The following is a 20,144-nucleotide window of genomic DNA, read 5'->3' on the forward strand; positions in this document are numbered from 1 at the left end:
GTGGGAGGCCGCAGAGGTGAGGCAGGTCGTTAGAGAGCTTATTGGGGGCCCAAGCGCGTTGGGGACCCAAGAGAATTGCGGGCGGCAAGTACGCATGCGCAGCACCGACGGCAGTCTTGGGCTCTTGCATTCGCGTTAACCCAAGTCCCAAAAATTGAAAACTAGCATGGACCTCCAAGCCGTCCTGGGTCACCGTCACGGGGGACGAGAAATCGCGAGATAGCCGTATTTCTCGGGCAGTAAGCATGACTGCTCAGAGAGAGCTACGTACGTGCGCTCGCACTACACAGCAGATGATGACATCCAGAGATTGCTTGAAGTGCTCGCAGCGAACCCTTTTCAGGGCGTTAAGCTATGGCCACAAGTTGCGAAAAATCTTGCAGAGGGTACGAAGAAAACATTTTCGCTACGGTCAATACGCAACCTTTGCGAGACGTATACTGCCGCTGGCCATGTCGTCGGTAAACCGCTTCTGGCAACGGTAGAAATAGATCTTCGATGTCAGCTTAACTCAAATAAGCGTACAGCAGATAATCGCAAGAGCAAACTTGCAGTCCTTCGACTGATTTTTGCCATTTTACACAGGTGAACTCGCCATTTTGAAGTGAATGACAAAAAAAACCATTTAAGAGCACTTGGTTGCGATTTATTTGCTTAACTTAACTTAGTTTACTTAATTCATAGTACTAACACAGCGACTACCTGTATGACATTTTATTGTTGGCTCTCCTTGCTCAAAAATGCATTCTGTTCGTTTTCACGCGCAAGAAAAGGTTTTCTTCTTTGTTTTATTCAATAAAAGCTTTTCAATCATTTTTATTTTCCCCACTGTGGCGTCATGAGCGCTTGACCCAACGCTGTCTGCGTTTGCCAAAATTCCCAAACTCTGCTACTCCTCTAAACCCAAGAGCAACTAACGCAACGAGGCTTGGGGGCCCAATTTTAAAACTGCCTATTATCTCACACAAGCGAATCAGGTACGTCGGGAAATCGGGCGAAAACACGGCGATGCCATCGAGGTTGGACTCTCATGTTTTCCACTTGTGGTTACGAAGTATGGCGTCCACACGCTCGAAAGTAGCTGGTGCGTTGCAGAGCCCCAATGGCAGTACGGTGAATTCGTACAAGCCATCGGGCGTGACGAAACCTGGCTTCTCACAGTCGTGAGCCATCGGCACTTGCCCAATAGCCGAAGCGAAGATCCAAAGATAAGAAATACTCCACGCCTTGTAAGGAGTTGGGGGCGTCATCTGTCCGAGGCAGCGGATAGACATCTTGGATAGACATCTTGATGACTGATCTTATTGAGTCGACGGTAATCTACACAGAAGCGTATTGATCTGTCCTTCTTGCGTAATAATACTGCAGGAGACGCCCAAGGACTGTGCGAAGGGCCAATGACGCCACGGTGCAGCGTATCGTGACTTGCTCGTTAATCATCTGTCGCTCGGCTGGCGACACGCGGTATGGTCGCTGGCGTAATGGAGGATCAGAACCATTGTGGACGCTGCGAGTGACTGTCGCCATTCTCCCAGGATTGGTTGGCTGGTCGCAATCAAATGACGAGCAAAAATTCTTAAGAAGCGCGGGGACTTGCTGGTGATATGGGAAATCTGGCGAAAACACGACGATGCCATCAAGGTAGCACAGGCACGATTTACACTTGTAGATCCATACTTCGTAGGGTTTCGCGCTAGAAACATTCGAAAGGCGTCGTCCTCGATGCCCTTGAGGATATGCTTCACCTTATCCTCTTCACTCATGGTAGAATCGACGTGGACGCAAATATGCACATCTTTTATGTAGCTTGTGTAAGTATCGCCGGACTGTTGAGCGTGCTCGCGTAGACGCTGTTCAGCACTAAGTTTTGGCAAGGCCGGGTTGCTGAAGACTTCCGCGAATGCTGTCTTGAAAGAGGATCAGGTTTGTAGTTCCCGCTCGTGATTGTGGAACCAGAGGTTTTTTTTTCTTTCTAGGGTTCAACCTTCCAAAACCAGTTTTGAATATGAGGCACGCCGTAGTGGAGGGCTCCGGAATAATCTTGACCACCTGGGGTTCTTTAACGTGCACTACACAACGTAAGCAGACGGGAGTTTTTGCATTTCGCCTCCATCTAAATGCGGCCGCCGCGGCTTACCACATGTTCGCAATGTCAGCAAGAACGATGACGGTACGTAGCTTCGTCAGGTCATTCCACTTGTGATCACTGACGCGCTCGTAGGTAGAGAGCCAATCTTCCACGTCAGTCTCACCTGTTCCGCTAAAGACAGGAGTCTCCCGCTGCCGCTGGACTGCGCCGCAAATGTTCGCAACGGAGCCGTGGTTGCTCCAGGCTGACTGTCAGTAGCCTCAAGGAAGCAGTTAGGAGGACGGGACGATGACGACAATGAGGATGATGATGAGCACAGCACGGGAGAAGTGAGGGCGTCCAGCTGATAACAGGCCATGTCGTCGGAAGTATCGAGAATATGAAGAGGGTCAAGGGACTGAACAGGACCTAGTGATTCTCCGCGCAGCAAGGTCACAGGGTATTGAATCGGGTTACGCACAAGCATAGCGGATAATCCATGTTGAGGACAACAAACGGGGGAGGTAGAGCATTGTGACGTAGAAAAATAGGCGACGGTGTAAAAAGTACCGTATCGTCTGGCGCCATGGGGCAAGATACGGGCACAAGAACCGACTATTCGTATGTCCGTATCGGATACAACGGAGAGCTTGGCGGCTTTACTTGCAGAAGGGCCGGGCAGCGGGGCATCGGAAAGCCAGAAAAGCGCCACTTCGTCCTGGGCACCGTCGATGATGCACGATGGTGAGAAAAGAAGTTCCATCCGAGAATGATGTCATGGGGACATAAGACAGCCGGAAAAAGGCCCACCCTTGCGGTACATTGAGCAAGCGGTGCCATATAGTGCGCACTCGCGGTGCGCAGTAGCATACCAGACAATGGGGTGGTGACCTTGGAACTTAGGACAAAGCTTTTCGTCTTTGGCAGATACTGCAGCCACAGTATCAATAAGCACAGTTGTGGCGGTTTCCTCGACCAAACCGTCCAATAAATTGCGTGGTGACTGTGCACGCCTTGTAGAAGTCAGGAAACTGGCAGATCGGGCCTGCGGAGCTCCAGCAACTGGTTTATCTCGCTAGGTGACAGGCGAAGACGTAAGGGGGAAAGCGAGCGACAACGCGGTGACGGCGAACGATGGTCGCCGAAAGGGCGTCGAGGTGAGAGCGAAAAATCTGGGTTGGGACGCATGGAATGCCCGGTAGCATCGTGGGAATAGCCATATCCAGGCGTTGTGACAGCAGGTTTAGCAGGTGGCATGCAACGATGGCAGAAGCATGCGACATGGCCGACGAAACTGCAATCGACACACATACGCGCGTTGTCGCGTGTGCGCCAATGGTTCTCAACTTGGCTTCGTAGCGGAATTGGAGGCGACGCGGGAGGTGGCACTGTGAGGTCGCCTTGTTGCAGGAAACGCGAATGTCGAAGGTGCAGGTCGCGCTGCGACTGCGGCTTAGGTCAGAGATGCAGCCACGTGACTACAGGGCTGAGCCAAAGGTAGCGACTCGGCAAGTTACTCGCGAATGGCCCTCCTAATGGAAGCAGCCAGAGATGTGTCACGCTGTAGAGGTCGATCGCCTAGAGAGAGCGTAGAGAGTTGGGGCGCCACCTTCTCACGAATGAAATCCTTTATCTGAATGGAGAGCGACGATTCGAGCGTGAGGCCTGAGAGATTGGCCTGGTGCAACAGCGCTGCGCTCAAGGATCTTTGTCGACGCACCTCATCGAAGCTCTGGCGAAGAGTAACCACAGTGGCGACAAAAGTAGGGTTTGGTGCTAAAAGCATTTGAAATGCGTAATCCTGGATTCCATTTAGGATATGCTTCTTATTGTCCTCTTCCCTCATGGTAGAATCGACGTGGTCGCAAATATCCACGACATGCTTTATGTAGCTTGTGTAAGTCTCGCCGGACTGTTGAGCGCGCTGGCATAGACGCTATTCAGCACGGAGTTTTCGCAAGGCCAGGCGGCCGAGGACTTCCGCGAATGCTGTCTTGAAAGCGGATCAGGTTTGTAGTTCCCGTTCGTGATTGTGGAACCAGAGGTTCGCAACGTCAGCAAGATAGAAGATTACGGCACGTAGCTTCATCGGGTCATCCCACTTGGTCGCAAATATCCACGACATGCTTTATGTAGCTTGTGTAAGTCTCGCCGGACTGTTGAGCGCGCTGGCATAGACGCTATTCAGCACGGAGTTTTCGCAAGGCCAGGCGGCCGAGGACTTCCGCGAATGCTGTCTTGAAAGCGGATGTGATCACAATCTTCCGCGTCAGTCTCACCTGTGCCACTAAAGACAGGAGGGTTCCGCTGTCGCTGGACGCTGCCGCAAATGATGGGAGCGGCGGATGCTGCAGGCTGATTGTCATCAAGCATGATAGAGGCTGAAGCAGTTGGCAATGTTCGGTGCGAAGTTCCAGGGTGAGGTCGGGGGATTGCAGCACCTTACACCATATGTAGCATGACGATTATTATAAGACACTAACGTCTCATGCAATCGAGGTCGCACTGGTAGTGCACGAACGCTGATCGCGCGCTCAGCGAGAGACTCAAGAGCGTTCCTTCGTCCTCTTATTGACTACAACTAACGATTGGCCAAAATATTAAGTGAGACGTTGATGTAAATGGATTTAACATTATCTATAGAGACAATCCCGCACGCTGTTCGCTAAATAAGTTAGAATCATAATTTTAATTTCGCAAAGCAATTCTCAAACTCCAATAAGTTGCAAGGCCTGGCGGCGAAAGCTGGGTACTTCAGACGTAGTACCCAGCTTTTTCAGTAGATCAGTGTAAAAGGACAGTACATTTATAACTTAAAATAACCGTTCGCACATTATTAGGCTATTGCGCTTTATTTTACGAGTACGTATTACAAAGTAGAAAAAACTAGCGTAGCTTGCACTGGAGGCGCAATGCTCAAGAGACAGAGGAGCTGGTGGGCACATAGCTAGTCCTGGCTTCTGGGCTAGGCTAAGCACTACCAAGTCACCCCAGCATTTTCCGGAATTTATTGATTATTGGCCGATTATCGATTAGCTATTGTTTGGCTACCTATTGCCTATGGCAAGGTATTGGCTGCGTATTTGGGCTAGGCTAAGCACTACCAAGTCATCCCCAGCATTTTCCGGAATCTATTATTGGTTATTGGTCGATTATCGATTAGCTATTGATTGGCCAGCATGTCGTGGATATTTGCGACCAAGTGGGATGACCCGAATGGGCTATAGACGTAATGGGCTATAGGCTTCCAGGCGTTTTCTCGCATGTAAGCCCACATTTGCAAAGGAAAGTAATGCATGTGCGAAAAAAAATCGTAATTCCAGCCACCACAAGAATGTTTTTCATGCTTCCTTGGATCCAAAAAAAGACAGTTCCACTGCAAACAACGATGCCGATTGTTCGCTAACACATACTGCTCGTTATTTCTAATAACTATTGTAGGTCTTCTGCAAGTCACTGAGTGTCAAGAAGCTGTGGCTCACAGCCACAACATCCGACATGCGCAATCAGGTGCGCATACTGGTTGGGCATACTTTTTTTCTCAACTTTTTTGTGCGCACTCCCATGATCAATCCTGAAAACATCGCTCGGTTTTCCCAATGTACACTGTACCGAATTAACGAGTAATTGAATGAACAACTACAGTGGACAATTTCACGAAGGCAGTGTCGTGTTTTTTTCTCGCAGCCAAGGTTGCTGTCATTGCATAAGGGAGGGGGGGGGGGAGGGCACAGTTTCTTCGAGGTTCTCGGGCGCGAAAGTAACCAGTGACACTCCGCGCTTGCGCACTACCCCACGACATTTTTCAGCCTATGGGAGAGTTTGTATATAGGGCGCAACTTGAGGCCCGATTCTCGAGGTCTGCGTAGTAGCCGTCACCCCATCTGCTCCACGCTTCAGCTTATGCAGTAGTGTCTCTGCAAGGGCTGTTGGGATATAAGACGGGCAGCCTGCAGCCAATAGCAAACTCACCTGATGTTTAAAGTGCAATGCACCCTGTCAGGGTGCATTGCTAGACCATCGCTAGACCATCGCTAGACCTCGGTCAAAATAAGGCGAACTTGTTTTTACAGTCTAGGAATGTGCAGAGTTGAACGGGGATGACTCGACCGTAAGGCTTAGGCCTCTTATTATCCTGTCGCTGCAGGTAGGGCTTGTTGTCAAAGGTCAAAGGCAAATGCATGCTGCTCATTTGGTTATACATCAAGTTGTACAATCAGGGTTCGACTTCTTGCAACACATACCGCGCCGCAATAGTAAGTACACGTGTGGCACTAAGTTGACCTTCTCAACGCCACATATGAACACATAACGTAAAACCTAAAGTGCAGGATGCGGCGCACGCACTAGGCACAACTTTAGTAAGCCAGAACCGGGGAGCAGCCGTGGTTTCAGGGAAGGGTGCCTGTCTCGCACCTCCGAGGCCCGGGCTCGATTCTCATCGAGACTGAAATAACGAATTCTTTAAACCCACTAATTTACTTTGTGTCACGGGACCTCCCTGAGAAATGGGACGTCAATCTCAGCATTTGTTGCGGCGCCGGCCCTTTTTCGTCATGGCGCAGTTTCGCCGAGGTCAACCGCCAACATAGACACACGTTTCGCCGTAAGAATGAAACGTCACCATCCTTTTTATGCATGCTTTAAGCGAAGTAAGACGCTTCCCATGCGAAACTGAATAGAAATAATCTAGAACATTAATCAAGAAGGCATTACTAGGTCATAAGGTCAGTGCAAGAGTATTCACAAAGAACCGTCGAACTGTCCGTACAGAAGGGAATATATACTTCAAGGGCCTTGAGCTTACTTTGCAGCAACCTGCTGCCTTCAAATACCTACCCTCACTGACAGTAGTCCGAAAAGAATAGCAGGCTTCTGTGTCCATGTGGAGAACAACACATTAGGTTCCTTCCTTTGCAATTTTTTATTGCACTGGCAAGCAATCCCGAGACCAACATCTCTGCAGAAGGCCAGAAACTTGGATTTTATCCGTACGGCACTCAGTTTTCCCAATGCCACCATGGCAAAATTGCCATGGTGGCAATTTTTCTTAACGGCTCGCAAAGCTTTCTCGTTGAAGGCTCTCTCGGGAATGACTGCAAAACCAGCGTTCTTTTCTGCCTCCATTAGTTTCAAATTATTTATTTGAAGTACACCATCTCGTTTAGTCTCTTAACCTTATGTTTGGCAGCACCCTCGCATCGCTAATATGCTGGGATCAAAACACTCCTGCACCTGGCTTCAATTAGCTGGGCAGTGTCGCATGGAACTCTTCAGCTTAAAAGCATCACGCAAAGGTAGATTTTTATTGCGATAGCAATTAAATGGACACTTCAAGCGGATTTCTGCAGTCGCCGTCGCCGTGAGGTTCCGTATAAACTCCAAGGGCGATAAAATCGTCGCCGCGCACCGCATGTGCGAGTACAAGCGCGCGGGGGACGCGCGCTTTCACGGAGAGCGAACCCACGGCGGGGAGCAAACACGACTTCCGTCGCGCGAAAGGCCGTGGGGGTATGGCAGGGAGGGAGGGAGGGGGGCGACGCTGTGCTGTGGCACCAAATGCGTATTTTGCAACCGGGCGCAAGGGTAACTGGCGACGCAATCTCCCAAGCGAAAGGAGTAAAGTGAGACGGCAGCGCGGTGGCGCACTTGCGTGGCTGACTGGTAAAGTATCCGACTCCCGCGCCGCAGGCCTGGGTTCAATCCCGGCGGGGATCGGGTACTTTACTTCGCATTTCCGGCGATAGCGCTTATGGGCCTCAGCGGCGGAGGTGGCGGCGGACACCATCGCGTACCGAAACGGCTATTGGAATGAGCCCCTAACAGCTTACGCTGTAAAATACTGGCAACTTTTCAGCTGTCGACAATGTCTACTTAGCGCGCAACATGATGCGCCATTCTTCATTACTCGGCTCATGATATCCGGACAACCTGTTTATAAAGATGGGTAATATTTTGATTTTATAACATCATTGTGAAACTTACCACAAACCACTCTGTGTTGTCCTGCCAGACACTGCACGTCTTTTGCTGTTCCTTATCCTGAACATCACTGTCCCATATTGCAGCCGTCAGGCAAAGAGCAACGGTGGTCGAAACATAACTTTTAACGGCATTCCCGAACTCCTGCAAGTGCGAAAGAACAGTGACACTTGTATTCTTTAAAAGATAACCTGCGGTCGGCAAAGTGCGAAGTGAATGAAGCATTTTCCTTATCTGACTTCTAGCTACTCGTGGTTCAATAGGAATAGGAAGAGTGAACACGCTTCAATTATTTCTCTGGAACTCGTAGAACAGTGCCCGTTCTGTGGCAACAGCTGGCTCCCAAAGAGTATACCGCTGTGTTGTCAGAAATATAGCAGTGCAATTCAAAGTTAAGTTTGCCGGCACAGCCAACACTCGATGCATAGAAATGCACCAAATGTTTCACTATTTTATAATAATTTTAATGGGCTTGCTTCTGAGGTGATTCATGTCAATACAAGCAACACTCGTTCCTGCCAGTAAACAGGCAAAATTTTTTCTGAAATTTCGGACCCTGTTTCACCTGCATTACATGGACTTAGCAGGACGAACATTACTGTGGCAATTTCGGCAAAAAATAATAAATTCGGGTGTACAAGTGCCAAAAACACGTAGTGCGGCGCTCCTGCCGGATTTTAACCACCTTGCATTGTCTAAAGTCCAAAGTTACACAGTGTCACAAGACGCCAAGAACAGCACACAGGGCGACGGTGGGCCAACAAACACAAGCTCTATATTCCGACAACATTGTCCTCTTCTGAGAGAGATATGCGCGCTCTCATGTCCCTCACATTGTTGTCTTCCGTGGCTGTTAGCTTCTTTAGTCGTGACAGCCTCCCGTCCAAGAAAACTTCTTTATCGTAATGATGCCAGGATCTGTCTACGCTTATATTGCAGTGATTTCATTCGGACAAAAAAGGCTTCATCCGGACGATGTGCACAATTTCCGGGTGTATGCCGTCGACGCCTTGAATGTGGGCTATCAGAAACCAGCTCATAGTTGACGTCAGAGAGACGTCAGATGACTTTATATGGGCCGAAGTACCACCTCAATAGTTTCTCTGCAAGGCCACGACGGCGAACAGGAGTCCAGACCCAGACTCTCGCTCCAGGCTCGTAGGAGACTTTTTGGTGGCGAAGGTTATTATATATAGCGCCCTGCATCGTACTCCTGCTGCCGACAAATACGCATGCGCGAATGTTGTCGGGCTTCTTCAGCATGCTGCGTAATGCAGTCATCATCACTTTCGACGCCATCGCATCCATGTTCGTACGGCAACATTGCGTCAAACATGGTTGTGACATTGCGACCATGGAGAAGACGGAACCGTGTCATCCTCGTTGTCTCTTGCTGAGCCGTATTGTACGCAAAGGTGACATACGACAATATCTCGTCCCAGTTTTTATGCTCCACATCAACATACATGCAAAGCATGTCCGCAAGCACCTTTTTGAGGCGCTCCGCGAGTCCATTCGTCTGCGGATGTTGCGCCTTTGCTTGCCGGCGAGATGTGCCACTAAGTCTTAAAACTGTGCCCAATAGGTCAGCTGTGAATGCAGTTCCTCTGTCAGTTATTACTAGGGGGGCACCATGTTTCAGTACGACATTCTCTATAAAAAATCGAGCTGCTTTACTAGAGCTTTGGTTTTGGCGTAGCGAGTGAGATAGTCCGTGGCTACGATAATCCATCGGTGTCCCGTAGCAGATGTTGGAAATGGGCCTAACAGATCCATTGCGACTTGTGCAAATGGAGCTCTGGGTATTTCGATAGCTCTGGGCCTGCTGGTTTGACGGCTGGCACTTTCCGCCGCTGGCAATCAAGGCATGTCCAGACGTACTGTAGAACGGTCGCCGTCAATCTTGTCTAGTAATACCTTTGTCGCACTCCGCAGAGCGCTCTTGTGAATCCCAAATGGCCGGATGTTGCTTCATCATGGCATGCCTGCAATATTTAATTCCTGAGATATGGTGGGACGACGAGCAAGTAAGCGCTTCCGTTCGGAGAAAAGTTCATCTTATAGAGGATGTTGTTGCGTAATCAAAATGATGCAAGTCCTCTTGCAAAACGTTTGGCACAGTGCGAGCCTCCAGGAAGCTAATAGGCTCCAATTCTGGGTCTTCGCGTTGCTGCTGTGCGACCGTAGTCGTATTCACAACTGCAATAAACGCTGTAGCGTCGTCATATTCTGCACTTGCAGGTTCGAATGGGGCGCGACAAAGGCAGCTCTTCAAGTTTAAGGCTCCAGCACACCAATCGTCCGGATGGGTCTTTTAGGTTCGTCATCCAACAAAGTCCCACAAAATTCAACTGACAACATCAAACGAGCTACCGTACGAATAAGGGCGAAATTTAATCACTGCCCAAACCATCCACTGTGTTGACTTTCTGTGTTGGAATAATTTTCTTCTGTGCGGGAAAGACTTCTACTTGCATAAGCTATTACTATTTTTCAGCGCCGTCTTGCCACTGAAGTGCAGCTCTTAAGCCGATATTGTTGGCATCGGTGTGAACCGCTGTCGGGCGTCTTCATCGAAGTGTCCCAGGACTGGTGGATTTTGAAGGTGTTGCCGCAGCTCGTCGAATGCTTTCTCCTGATCTTCATACCGTATATGAATGCTACATGTTCTCTGGTGAGGCGTGTCAACGGCGATGCAATGCGTGGAAAGTTTCTAATAAAACGCCGGTAATATGCGCAAAAGCCCAAAATTCGTCTCACTGCCTTTTTGTCCGACGGCGCAGGAAAATGTTCAATGGTAGCTATTTTTTTCCGGATCAGGCCGTACTAGAGCACTGCACGGGCTCCAGTTTATCCGAAAGCCGTCATTACCCGTGGCCCGGCCCGGCCCACGGGCCGGGCCGGGCCAGGTAGAGCAGTGTGTTCACGGGCTCGGGCCGGGCTCGGACACGGCATGTGCTTTTTCGACCCGGGCCGGTTCGGGTTTTTTGACGCGGGCCCGGGCCGGGCTCGGAATTTCTGGTGGTGTGCATGTAACGTGCAGCGAGTTATACTCGCGCCTCTCGACTCTGAAAAACATGTCTTTTTCGGTCTCGGGGCGGGTTCGGGCCAGGCTCGGGCCTAAGATAAAGGGGCGGCGGGCAGGGCCGGGCGGGTGACGTAGATTATTTCCGGGCCCTGGCCGGGCCCAGGTCTCGCCATAAAGCTTTTGGTCGGGCTCGGGCGGGCAGCCCAACGTAAAAACGGGCCTGAGCAGGGCCTGGGCTGAAAAAATCGGCCCGTGCAGTGCTCTAGGCCGTACCCCCGCATTACTGACAATATGGCCTAAACAAAGAAGCTCTTCGAAGCCAAAATGGCATTTCTCCGACTTAAGTGTGAGACCAGCGGACCGTATGGCTTGAAAAACAGCACGTAGTCGCCTCAAGTGTTCGTCAAATGTCGCAGACAATACAATCACATCGTCGAGATATACTAAGTACGTTTGCTACTTGAGGCCTGATAGAAGGGTGTCCATTAGACTGAACTGTTGCCGGTGTGGAGCACAATCCGAAGGAAAGTACCCTAAATTGATACTATCAGGTCTCACGAACGCTGTTTTCTCGCGGTCTCTTTCATCTACTTCTATTTGCCAATAACTACTGCTTAGATCCATTGACGAGAAATAGCGTCCAATGCCGTAGCCTATCGATGGAATAGTCAATGCGGGGTAGTGGGTAAACGTCCTTAGTCACCTCGTTAAGTTTGTGGTAGTCGACGCCGAAACGCAAGCTGCCATCTTTTTTAACGCGATAGCGTTAAGAGCCCAGTGTCGCGGAATATCCGGCGTCGGCGTGAATGTGGGCGTCCGTGGCGGAAAAAATCCCCAACCAGTCCGACCGCGCAGGCCCTCCGCGTGGCCCAAGGTGTTAGCGAAGGAGAAAATAATCCCGAACCACCCCGACCAGCGCAGGCCCTGCACGTGGTGCAGCTTTTCGGTGCTTTTTGGTGAACAAAAATTGGATTTGTCACACTGAAATCCGTCACAAAACTTGTAAAGTACGGCTTAACCACAACCTACATACCTGGAGGGGGGATATTTTGTCAGAGTCCTCCCAGTGGACTGTCCATTTCGGCGGTCGGGATTGGCTCATGCGGCACGTGCGAGAAGGAGACTGGCTGGCTCCTTCCAGCGCGTTCCGCATGAGCCAATCCCGACAGCCCAAGTGGACAGTCCACTAGGTGGACTCTTACAGAATACCCCCCCCCCCACCCTGGTGGCGTCGGATTGTAATTTGTATTAACAGAAAGCATAATTCTGTTACGAGGAAACAAACACAAACCCCTTCTCCAGCATTTCTACCATCCCAACCCAGTGCGCTCGGGTAATTTACTTGCGAAAATGCTATCCAGATGGCGCTCGCCTCCTCGGCAGGTCAAACTGGGACTTCGCCTGCCTAATGAGCAAACAATAAAATAATAAAAGTTGCCAGGACTTTTACATTTTAATATAAGACCACTTATATTGCGCCTGGAAAATATCTTCACAGCAATGCACTTCCTTTTAAATGTGAAGCCGACTTTAAGGGGATTGGTGTAAGCTTGGCCTTTGTAAGCTGGCTTTCAAAGGCCAAGCTTTCAAAGGCCTTTGTAAGCTGGCGAAGCTCACTGAAACAAAAATGCGATGCGAACGAGGCCCGATAACGCCCGTTACCGTGCCGCACACTGTGCTGACCCGCACACTGTGCTGACAATTACTGGCAGCCGCACCTACCTTCCCCTTGTCAATTTCGCGCTAACCGCGCAAGTCCTGCCTCGGCGGATCTCATTAGCTACAATTAGCGATCTGCAGGATGATGCGGTTGAAACATTCACAGTTGGAGATACCTACTGTAGATATCTACAGCCCATACCGTGACGTCATCTCACGGCAGTGACGTCGACATTAAAAGGATGGTTTCCTCTGACCTTACACCTGCTCAAGCTGAAGCCCTCTGCCGCGTTCTTGAAGGCTATCGCGACATCTTAGACTGATAATCGATCCTTAAATCAAACGTCCGTTGTGACCCATCGCATAAATATTGGCGATGCGACCCTTATACACCGACGTCCATATCGTGTCTCTGCGTCGGAATGAACAGCAAGTTAAAAAGATGATTGAAAAAAACGTTATTGAGCCTTCCTGTAGTCCCTGGGCTTCTCCCGTCGTACTTGTCAAAAAGAAGGATGCAACGTGGCGCTTTTGTGTAGATTATTGCCACCTGAACAAAATCACAAAAAGGACGCTTACCCTTTGCCACGCATTGCGGACGCATTGATGACTGCCACCTATTTTCTTCTATCAACGCAAGGTCCGGCTACTGGCAGATATTCGTCGACGACATGGACCGAGAGAAAACTTCATTTGTTACCCCTGACGGCCTTTATCAGTTCAAGGTGATGACTTTCGGTCCCTGTAATGCGCCCGCCACCTTCGAACAAATGATGGACTCTTTGCTTCAAGGATTCAAGTGGTCCACCTGTTTGTACTATCTGGACGACGTCATCGTTTATTCGCCCACATTCGACACGCCTCTAGACCGTCTTTCAGCGATTCTTGACGTGTTCCACCGGGCCGGTCTCGAGTTGAACTCGTCAAAATGTCACTTCGCTCGCCGCCAAATATCCTTTCTTGGACACCTCGTGGATGCCTGAGGCGTGCGACCTGATCCGGCCAAAATTCGCGCCTTCACGAACTCTCCTGTCCCGAACTCTACTAAGGACATTCGTAGTTTCCTAGGGCTGTACTCTTATTTCCGACGCTTAGTAAAGGATTTTGCGATCATTGCACGTGCCCTTACCGACCTCTTGAAGAAAGACGTCCCGTTTTCTTGGGGTTCTGACCATGCCACATCTTTTTCGCAGCTCACTACTCCCCTTACTACGCCTCTAATCCTGGCCCACTTTGACCCGTCTGCCTCAACAGAAGTTCGAACTGATGTCAGTGGCCAGTGCACAGGAACAGTGCTAATACAACGCCATCGTGGACATTATCGCGTTATAGCCTATGCCAGCCGACTTCTATCACCCGTCGAGTGCAATTAATCGATCACACAGATCGAGTGCCTCGCTCTTGTGTGGGCTGTTGCGAAGTTTTGTGTAGGGACGCTCATTCTGTGTCATCACTGATCACCACGCTCTCTGCTGGCTATCCTCGCTCAAAGATCCCACGGTACGACTCGCTCGCTGGGCTTTACGCCTGCAAGATACCTTTTCCGTGCTATATAAGAAGGGACGCTTGTACAAGGATGCAGATTGTCCCGCTACCCTGTCGACAAACCGGCTGATGTGGACGCCATCGCTTCCGTTTTCTCTTCCGTGTCCCAGTTGCTTTAAATTGGCAACGAGCAACGCCGCGATTATTCATTACGCGGCCTCATCGACCGCCTGGAGTCGATGAGTCGATGTCCCCTCGTCAAGGAGGGGACATTAAACCGCCGCAATTTCGATCCCCACAGCCCTGACCTTCTGCTCGTCATTCCATCAGACCTGCGTTCGACTGTCCTCCGCCAACTTCACGACGCTCCCTTGGCTGAGCTGGTCCCAGCGTGCACGCTGGTGTCGAGAAAACGCCGCTTGCCTCGGGAGGGTACGGACGCGCTCCACATCGGCTCGGTCATTTTTCATTCTTCGTGGCGGATAATCGACTGGGAATAGCCTAAATTCTATCAGAATCGGTGTATGAAGGTGCCTGACACCGGTCTTCTCCCTTTTTCAATCATTTCAGTCTGAATTTCCGTCACCAATGCGTCATCAATGCGTGGCAAAGGGTAAACGTCCTTTTTTCCTATTTTTCGTCGATTTTCCTCCGACGCTGGGCTGACCCGCTAGGCCTAACGAGCGCCGCCAGCTGCTCATCGCCCCGTCTCACCTCCGGGTACGCGTCGCAAGATGACGTACCACGTCGAGGGAGAAGAGCTTTCGCCCCCAAAATTTGAGGATGACCCACGCTCGTCCCGAGCCATTCGGGCCCGCAACAAGATCTACCCTGCCCTGAAGCAAGCGCCGGCGAGTGACACGTCAGCGCTAACCGGATCCCCAGCAGGTCCAGGCAAGCCTGCCGCCCCGCCGCAAAGCAAGTCTGCTTCGCCGAAGCTGAAGAAACACCCTCCTCTACCCCGGCTACCGGCCACGGACTTCAAGATTGTTTGCCGACCAGGCGGGGGCCTCGATCTTCGACCCATCAACGGAGGTGCTCTCCTCCCGATCCTCTGCGCTGGAGCAGAGACTGAATGCGAGGAGCCAAGACAAGCTCCGGATTAACTCACACAACTCTCACTGTGAGTACTCCTTCCGAACCCCGCATGAAGCGATACGTTCAGCTCCAAGGCGTAATACTCAACGACCGACAGTACCCGATGAAGGCGTATGTCGCTGCCCCCGACAACGCAATCAAGGGAATCATGTACAACGCCGTGTACAACCAGCCATAAGGAGATATTCCAACACCTAGTGGCTCTTAACCAAAGCCGCACCTTCACCGTCGCCAACGCACGCGAGCTCGGCCGCACCAAGTCCATCTTGGTGACTTTCATCAACACCTCTGTAGTCCCAAGGCAGCCGAATTTCTACGGCGCTGTCTACTACTGCTACCCATTCAAGGCTGTCGCAAGCTAGGACATCGTGCCAACGTCTGCCCGAAAGAGCGCACCGGTCTTCACGATGCGGCATAGCCCATCCAGTAAAGCCAACGCCGGACTGCACCCCCAAATGCATACTTTGCGGTGGAGTGCACTTCACGGGGACCACAGGCTGCAAGATCCACTTCGACCGCCCCGCAACTCAAGCAACAACACTGCCAACTCCACCACCCGGACAACAACACGAGCGAGTCCACCCCCTATGTCTCCACCCGAGAGTCACCAGCGATCCCCTTCAAGTTCCAGAAACAGTTCAAGAACAAGCTCCCGACAAGGCCGCCATCGAAGCCGTTTGGTGTCGTTCCCGCCACTCCCAAGGCAAAAAGACCAGAACTTTGACAAACAGATGAGCTGGCGTCCGCAACTGTATTCGCTCGAGAAAGAAAACGCGGAGCTCAGAGCACAGTTCGCTCACCATAGCCAAGAAATTTCTGAACTACAACAGGAATTACGGTTCCTTTTAAGGCGAGATTAGAGCACTGCACGGGCTCGGGCTTACCCGAAAGCCCGGGCCGGGCGGGGTGGAGCGGTTTTTTCACGGGCTCGGGCTGGGCTCGGGCACGGCGTGTGCTTTTTGACCCGGGCCCGGACCGGGCTCAGGGTTGTTGACGGCGGCCCGGGCCGGGCTCGGGCTTTCTGGTGGTGCGCATGTAACGTGCAGCGAGGTATTCTCGGGCGTCTCAACTCTGAAAAACATGGATTTTTTGGTCTCGGGGCTGGTTCGGGCCGGTTTCGAGCCGGGCTCGGGTCGGGCTCGGGCCTAAGGTAAAGGGGTGGCGGGCCGGGCCGGGCGGGTAACGTTGGATTTCCGGGCCCGGGCCGGGCCCGGGTTTTGCCATAAATGTTTTGACAGCCCAAAGTAAAAACGGGCCTGGGCCGGGCCCAGGCTGAAAAAATCTACCCGTGCAGTGGTGCAGCCTCGGACACGTCCCGACATTCCTGGATACTCATCCGCCTTTCGACCCTCCATTTTACCACCGTTGAGCACCCCCTAGAGGTAGCCGACATTGACTTTATCCTCGCGCGCCACGTCACCCACACGCAGAAAATGCAATACTGAGAATGAGCTGGTGCCTCAGCCGGTTGCCGAGCAGCTCGTACTCGTAACGACTCCACTACAGACGCTCGAACGTGCTCTGCATTCTCCGCTCAGACACAGCTAGCTGGATGACTATATATCCACCCGCTTCGAAGCCATTTAAAAGAGCAAAGGCGCACAAGAAGTTTTATACTCTCAATTACAAACCCAGGTAAACGAGCTTTTCTCCAGAGGTCACATTCAGCACCCGACGCCCTCCGATCCCTCCGTAATCGCTTAACATGGCTGCGAAACATCACAGCATTAGAGTACAGCAGTGGAATTGCAGGGGTTTCCGTGCTAAACGGGACAACCTGCAACTTCATCTTCAAAACCTTCCCCCTGGAGAAATCCCAACGATCATTGCCTGACACGAAACTCTGGTCTAGGTCAAACTCAGGAGTAACACCGTATACGAACGAGCCAACCAACCCCAAACTAGAATAGCAACCATTATCCACCGTAATTTTACCACCGTTGAGCACCCCCTAGAGGTAGCCGACATTGACTTTATCCTACTCGAACTTCTCCCCCGCACACGCAAGACCACCAGCCTATACATTCTCAACCTCTACAGCCACCTAAAAGCCCTCCAGCCCCCCTCATTGAGGCTATGCGCAAAGCCCTTGTCCTCAGTTCAGGCAGCCCCCTTCTGGTTGTGGGTGACTTCAACGCCAACCACATCAGTTGGAGCTACCGCAAAAACTGTCATAAAGGCGCAGCCGTTTGTCTTTTGTCCAAAATGAAGGCTTCTCACTCCTTCCCCACCCTCATGGGATCTAGCGTCCACTACAGTAACCCCGACCTCACACTCTCGAAACACATCAAAGACCGTCGCTGGACCAACATTCCCTCGGTAGCGATCAGTACATCCTCTGCGCCGGGCTTAGTATCTCTTCTCTCGCACCGCCCAAGCGACGTGCAGTCGATAAGTTTGTGATAAGTTTCGCCGACTCCTGCAGACGGCACCGGACACAATCGCGGCTCTCGACGCTCGGGCAACCTCGCTAACCCAAGATGTACAACAGGCAACATCCACCATTCCCGAGCCGGAAGACGTAGCGGCAGCGCATAGCCGACTCCTTCACATGTGGTACGCCCATGCCAGCCTTCAAAAGGGCTGGCTAGCTCAAAAACAACCAATCCCTGAAACGGCGCATAGACCGCCTCGTTGTTGAGATTGAGGCCAATACCAGCAATCTTGCTCAATGGAGGCAGGTGTGTGACCGCAACAGCAGCAATCTTACTGCGGTTTCTCTTGGGTGGATCCTCTTAGATCCAGGTCACACAAAGGCCACTCAACGCAAGAGCGTTACCCGCATACTACACCAGCTACCTTTGGAGGACGACGCCCGCCTTCAGGCTCTCAAAGACTAATACCTTAGCACCAGTATCCCCCTCCCCCTACCCTCCTACACCGGTGCTCCTAACCCGGCCTTAGATGAAATCTCCACATCCGAGGTCCGAGCGGCAATGCACCGTCTTCTAAAATCGGCTCCGGGAGCTGACCGAATTACAAACAAAATGCTCCGCAAGCTCGATGACCTAACAATCAGAGCATTTAAGGACCTTTTCAACCAATGCTGGCGTAATGGCACAATCCCAGGGCAGTGGACACACGCCCGCATCACTTTTATTCCTAAACCAGGCAAACTTCTCCAAATCAAGAACATCAGACCATCTCCCTCACCTCATGCTTAGGCAAGCTCTTCGAACACGTCGTCTTTGGTAGACTTCAGAACCATCTGGACGACAACAACCTTTTCCCCGGCACTTTGATCGGCTTTCGCCCGCACCTCTCCACCGAAGACGTAATGCTACAACTTTCAGAAGATGACTTACACCCCCGACACGCTAAACGCACTCGTGCCACCCTAGTTCTTGACCTGTACACCATGGTGTACATTTGACAATGTACACCACCTTTTCCGCGACACCATGATCGGCTTTCGCCCGCACCTCTCCACCCAAGACGTGGTGCTACAACTTTCAGAAGATGACCTACACCCCAGACACGCTAAACGCACTTGTGCCATCCTAGTTCTTGACCTGTACACCATAGTGTACATTTGGCAATGTACACCATGCAGCCATCCTGGAAGCGCTCCCCTCACTCCAGGTCAGCAAACGCATACTTCAGTACCTTGCGGCCTTCTTTCGCCACCGCACAGCTGAGATAACCTTTGGATCTTTTTCCTCACCTACATTCCCCCTAGGCAGCCAAGAGACCGCCCAAGGATCAGTCATTTCTCCTCTCCTTTTTAACATCACCCTAATCCTTATGGCACGTGCCCTGGCCTCCATTCCCACTCTCTCGCACTCTTTCTACGCGGACAACATCACACTGTGGACCACCACAGGCAGTGTTGGTGCAGGCAGGAGCTGACATAGTGGCAGCCTGTGCAGCCCAGGTCAGTTTAACCTGTACCCTGGCCAAATCGGTACTTCCCCCCCCCGCCCCCAAGGAATGACTGGATATAGGGCCTCCACCCACATTGACAGTGGCCATTGACGGTACTCCCATTCCCGAGGTTGAGAAGGTTCGCATCCTTGCTATTCTCCAAAACAATGGCAAGAACACTGCCACTATTTCCAAACTCACGGCCACCGTTCACCAGATGCTACGACTCATCCGCCGCATAGCTAACCGACACAGAGGCATGCGCGAACATGATCTCAGACGGCTAGTACAAGCCTTCAACCTTCAGTAGGGTAGTGTTCTCATTGCGCAACCTTTTCCTCTCCCGGGTAGAAGAATATAAAGTCAGCGCCCTTATTCGTCAGGCTTCTAAAGCGGCGCTCAATCTACCCCGATACACATCAAACGAAAGGCTCCTCCACATGGGGGCCCAAAACACCCTCGCAGAACTTAATGAAGCTCTAGGCCCAACTCGAGCGGCTCTTCTACCGCTGCTGGCCGACGCATTTCGACCCGCATTGACCTCAACGCCCCTGGATACTACCTCTCGCCGAACGCTCTTCCACCCCACATCCACCGTCTACTCACGGTACATCCCCTCCCCAAAACCATGCACCCGGAGCACCACACGGCTCGCAGAGCGGCCCGTGCGCAGGCTCTTCACAAACATTACGGCACGCGAACAGATACCGTCTATGTCGACGCCGCCTCTTACCCCTCGTCCCCAGCCTTGGCCATAAGCATCGTCTCCAACTCCCTGAGCCCGGAGTTCATTGGCTAGGCCCTCGCCACCTCCTCTATGGTGGCCGAGGATTCAGCCATTGCCCTGGCTTTCTCTTCCACCGCTGCCACTCGCATATTTAGCGATTCCAAGACCACGGTCCGCAACTTCAACCGCGAACACATATCGGGCCCGGCTTCACGCCTGCTAGCTCGGATCCC

At 51.6% G+C, this 20,144-nt stretch overlaps 2 protein-coding genes across 2 annotated transcripts in view; one reads left to right on the forward strand and one right to left on the reverse strand.

The window, feature by feature from the left end:
* The window catches only part of LOC125940785 (uncharacterized), an 847,616-nt gene that overhangs the window by 631,558 nt on the left and 195,914 nt on the right, over positions 1-20,144 (forward strand). The window lies entirely within an intron of this gene.
* The window catches only part of LOC125940784 (uncharacterized), a 71,711-nt gene that overhangs the window by 30,209 nt on the left and 21,358 nt on the right, over positions 1-20,144 (reverse strand). Inside the window, exon 3 of the mRNA XM_049657352.1 lies at positions 8,054-8,194. Coding sequence (XP_049513309.1) covers positions 8,054-8,194 — 141 coding nt within the window. The remainder of the gene's footprint in view (positions 1-8,053; positions 8,195-20,144) is intronic.

Source organism: Dermacentor silvarum, chromosome 10, assembly GCF_013339745.2.
Source record: "Dermacentor silvarum isolate Dsil-2018 chromosome 10, BIME_Dsil_1.4, whole genome shotgun sequence".
NCBI lineage: Eukaryota > Metazoa > Arthropoda > Arachnida > Ixodida > Ixodidae > Dermacentor > Dermacentor silvarum.